This window comes from Atta colombica, unplaced genomic scaffold, assembly GCF_001594045.1.
Source record: "Atta colombica isolate Treedump-2 unplaced genomic scaffold, Acol1.0 scaffold38, whole genome shotgun sequence".
Taxonomy (NCBI): Eukaryota; Metazoa; Arthropoda; class Insecta; order Hymenoptera; family Formicidae; genus Atta; species Atta colombica.
This window is the reverse complement of record NW_017259490.1, coordinates 2,605,363-2,608,892: the sequence shown is the minus strand read 5'-3', so window position 1 is coordinate 2,608,892 and position 3,530 is coordinate 2,605,363. Positions and strand designations below refer to the sequence as shown.

Genomic DNA, 3,530 nt, shown 5'->3' with positions numbered 1-3,530 from the left:
TATATATATATATGTAAGTGCGTCCACTATATAATCTATACACACGCCTAACGTCATCGCGAACGTGCGGCTCTCCTCTAACTGCAGGCGCTATTATTTCGTCACGTCAAGCTTGACACACATATATCGCCAACATCGATGAGATAGACATTCATTCGTTACTATTTTTAATAAAGAAAGAAACGGTAAAAATATGTTATGCACCAACATCGATATTTTATTTTACAATATAGCGACAGTCTATCTGACGATACCATTATCTTATATGTATTACACGGAAAGGACAGTTTTTTGCTGAAATATTGCTAAAAATTCAACTGATACAGATCTGAAAAGTAATTTCATTGGGCTATCAAAATATTGGTGTAGGACGCTCAAACTGATTACTAGAATGTCGAAACTTTTTGTAGCATTGCACCTCATGTTTGAGTTTCCTATATTTATTTTGATATATATTTCAACAAAATCTTTCTTTCCGTGTTCGATTACATGCCCGAGGCTTTAATTTTAAAAAGAATGTATAAGAGAGGGTTCGACAGATCTGTCGTATTTGCGTAATCGGACGATCCCGTGAGAGGTTTCTCGGCAAAACGAAAGGCATTCTATCGATGACCAGTACGGTCGATCTGTGTTGTATACTCGTGCGTTCGCATCGATCGCGAGAGAACCAGTTTAGGTTCGACCGCGGAAGGAGAGAAGAGAGAAATACACACGGGATAGTCGAAACCTGACGAGGAGAGCGATGACGTGGGAGGAAGCGAGAAGAAAACATAGTTGGCAGAAAGTACTATTTCAGAATCTTTCCACGAATTAAGAAGCAATTCTTTATGTCTATCAGCTATTTAATTCTACGGTACGCGATATTGTACTTTGCATTCCATAGAATTTACTCAATGTATCAAGAATATAATCTCGAAAAGTAAACGATGTGACTTTGATTCTTTTGCAAAAAATTATTATGAGTCTTTTAAAAAAGTAAAGAATAAGTTAACAATCTTGCAAATAAAAGTATTTTGCAGCTAAATGTTAATATTGATTATTATTGTCTCATGTAAATGAGATTATTCTACAGCCTCTAGCTAGTGGATCAGTACTGGCTAGCGGATACATTGATCAACCGCTGAAACGACGATATCATGAAATCTATCGGCACATTGCGATCAACAAGATTGGTTTACAGCGCGTAGTTACGATCATAAAAAATCATAAGCGTATAAATTATTTTGATTTTCCATTTTGCTTGTTTTATTTCTGCATCTAATATTGTAATATATTTGAAACTGCCATAAATATATACACACGCATACATATGAAATGTGTATATTTTATTTATTGCAAAAATTTGCAAGAGTGTTTTCTATTCTCGTGAGATAATATTATACGCTTGGTTGAGAACCTTTGATGTGTGTAACTAGAATGCTATCGTAAACCAACCTCTAGAACGCTGCGCGTCTGTTCTTGCTCAACTCCAGCTAATAAAATCGTCGATTTTATTTGCGACGGGACGATCTATTTATCATTTCAGGAATCCGCAGTCGGTGGTGTGCAGCCGTGAAAAGTGTGAGAACCTCTGTGTCGTACGACTGGAATGCCGTGCATTTGTCATCATATAGATCTTCTTGGTATCTGTACTTTTTTTCGCATTATTCGAGCTCTCGAGACACAAACAAAAATAGATATCGGTATATTATACGATTTTATTGTTCTCGTGCTCCACGAAAATTTATTAATAATTTATCGTATATATCGACAAAAAAAAAATTAATTAAGAGAAATAATCCTACTTTCGGTCAAAGCGAATCTTGGTACTTAAATATTTCAGAGTGAATTTATATGTACAATTCCAACTTTATAAATCGCGCATCGAAATCTTTTTTGGTCTTACAACATAATCATGAATAGAACTAGAATAATAATAATAGTACACATTATATTAATTTTACTCTGAAATATTTGAGCACTTTAGATCCGCTTTAATGGAAAATAGGTTTATTTCTCTTAATTGGAAAAGAAATTGAATAATCTCTTAATTGAATTATTACGTATTGTTCGCGCAATCTTGATATACATAGAGATTAACTGGTGCGATACTTCGAAAGACGGGAACGTTGGCACTTACATTCGTCCCGGATTATCCCCAACCTTGCTTTGGGCTAGGTCATGAGAGACACGCGCGCTAGAAGAGACGAACCTCGCTGCTTGTACGGTAAACGTTTGCAAGCAATAAACATGAGTTATCGCCGGTATGGCGCGAAGACAACGCACATACATACAAATATATACTGGAACTCGCACACATTCGCTAGAGACATTCCTGATTACGGCATGAAAGATGAAACACTCACCTTCGGGTCTCAGTCTATCGGCGATAAGGCAATACGGGGGTGGTGGCGACTCTGAAATAGAAAATGATAATCGTTATGTATCATGGTACGACTGAGAACTAGATAAATAGACATAGGCAATAAATCATACATCATTATTAATAAATTCAATAAATTTTAATGTAAAACGTAAAATATTTTAATACTTTTTAATAATATAAATAATTTAGTTTTAATACTTTTAATTGTAATTTATACTTTTAATAGCATAATTAAGTAACTTGTTATTTCAATAATTATATTTGGCGTTTAAATAATTAATATTAAATAATTAATATTAATACTAAATATTAAAAATTATATTAAATAATTAATATAAATAATATTAATACTAAATAATAATAAAATTAACATTAACCCTCAGTGATCCAACTGGGAGCCATTTGAAGTTTCTGGGAAATTTCAAATTTTGAATTATTTTGCCGGACATAAAAAAAAAAACAAATTACGAGTGATATCATCTCTCTAAATTTCTTGGAGTGAAATCTCATTCCAAGAGAATGAAAATACAACCATTTTGTAAGAGTAAAAATATTTCACTTCTTAAAAATTTCACTCTCTTAGAGAGAGAGAGATTTCATCCCAAAAAATTTAAAGAATACACCAATAAGATAATTTCTGTTAATTTTGGCCAGAATCGCTACTTATTGTTAACATTTGCATTAATACATTCGCATCAATCATGGAGACATTGAAAAACAGAATCGAGGTTCCGATAACTTTTGATTAAATCGTATTAATGACATCGATGGCGACACGAAATATTGTAACAAACGATAGGCGCCCGTTAGAGAACTCCAAAAATGGTAGGTTCTATTATTAGCGTAAAGTGAAACCGGTATGTCATTTTTCGTCCTTTTACGTATTGCCCTGAAAGTAATAGAGGACAAACCGCGGCGCGAATATCTCGAACGTCAAGGTAACCTGACGCTCTCCGTGTCTAAGAGAACGAAACCGCCTTCACGTTATTCGAAGCCCACTGAGACCACGCGTGTAAATGCATAACTGCAATCCTCAAGGAATCCTTGTCACGAGAAGCTTAACAATCAATTAGCTTTATTTAAACATTGAATTGTTTCAAATAATTTTTACAAATTAGAAAAAATTTTTTGTATAATTCGAAAAATTTATTTCATACTTGAAAAA

The 3,530-nt window shown here is 33.7% G+C and overlaps 1 protein-coding gene across 2 annotated transcripts in view; it reads right to left on the bottom strand.

Moving 5' to 3' along the window:
- Window positions 1–3,530, bottom strand: part of LOC108691019 (mothers against decapentaplegic homolog 6) — a 54,787-nt gene that overhangs the window by 37,374 nt on the left and 13,883 nt on the right. For both annotated transcript variants that reach the window (XM_018198628.1, XM_018198629.1), the window contains one exon: window positions 2,346–2,396. In XM_018198628.1, the coding sequence (XP_018054117.1) occupies window positions 2,346–2,396 (51 nt within the window). The remainder of the gene's footprint in view (window positions 1–2,345; window positions 2,397–3,530) is intronic.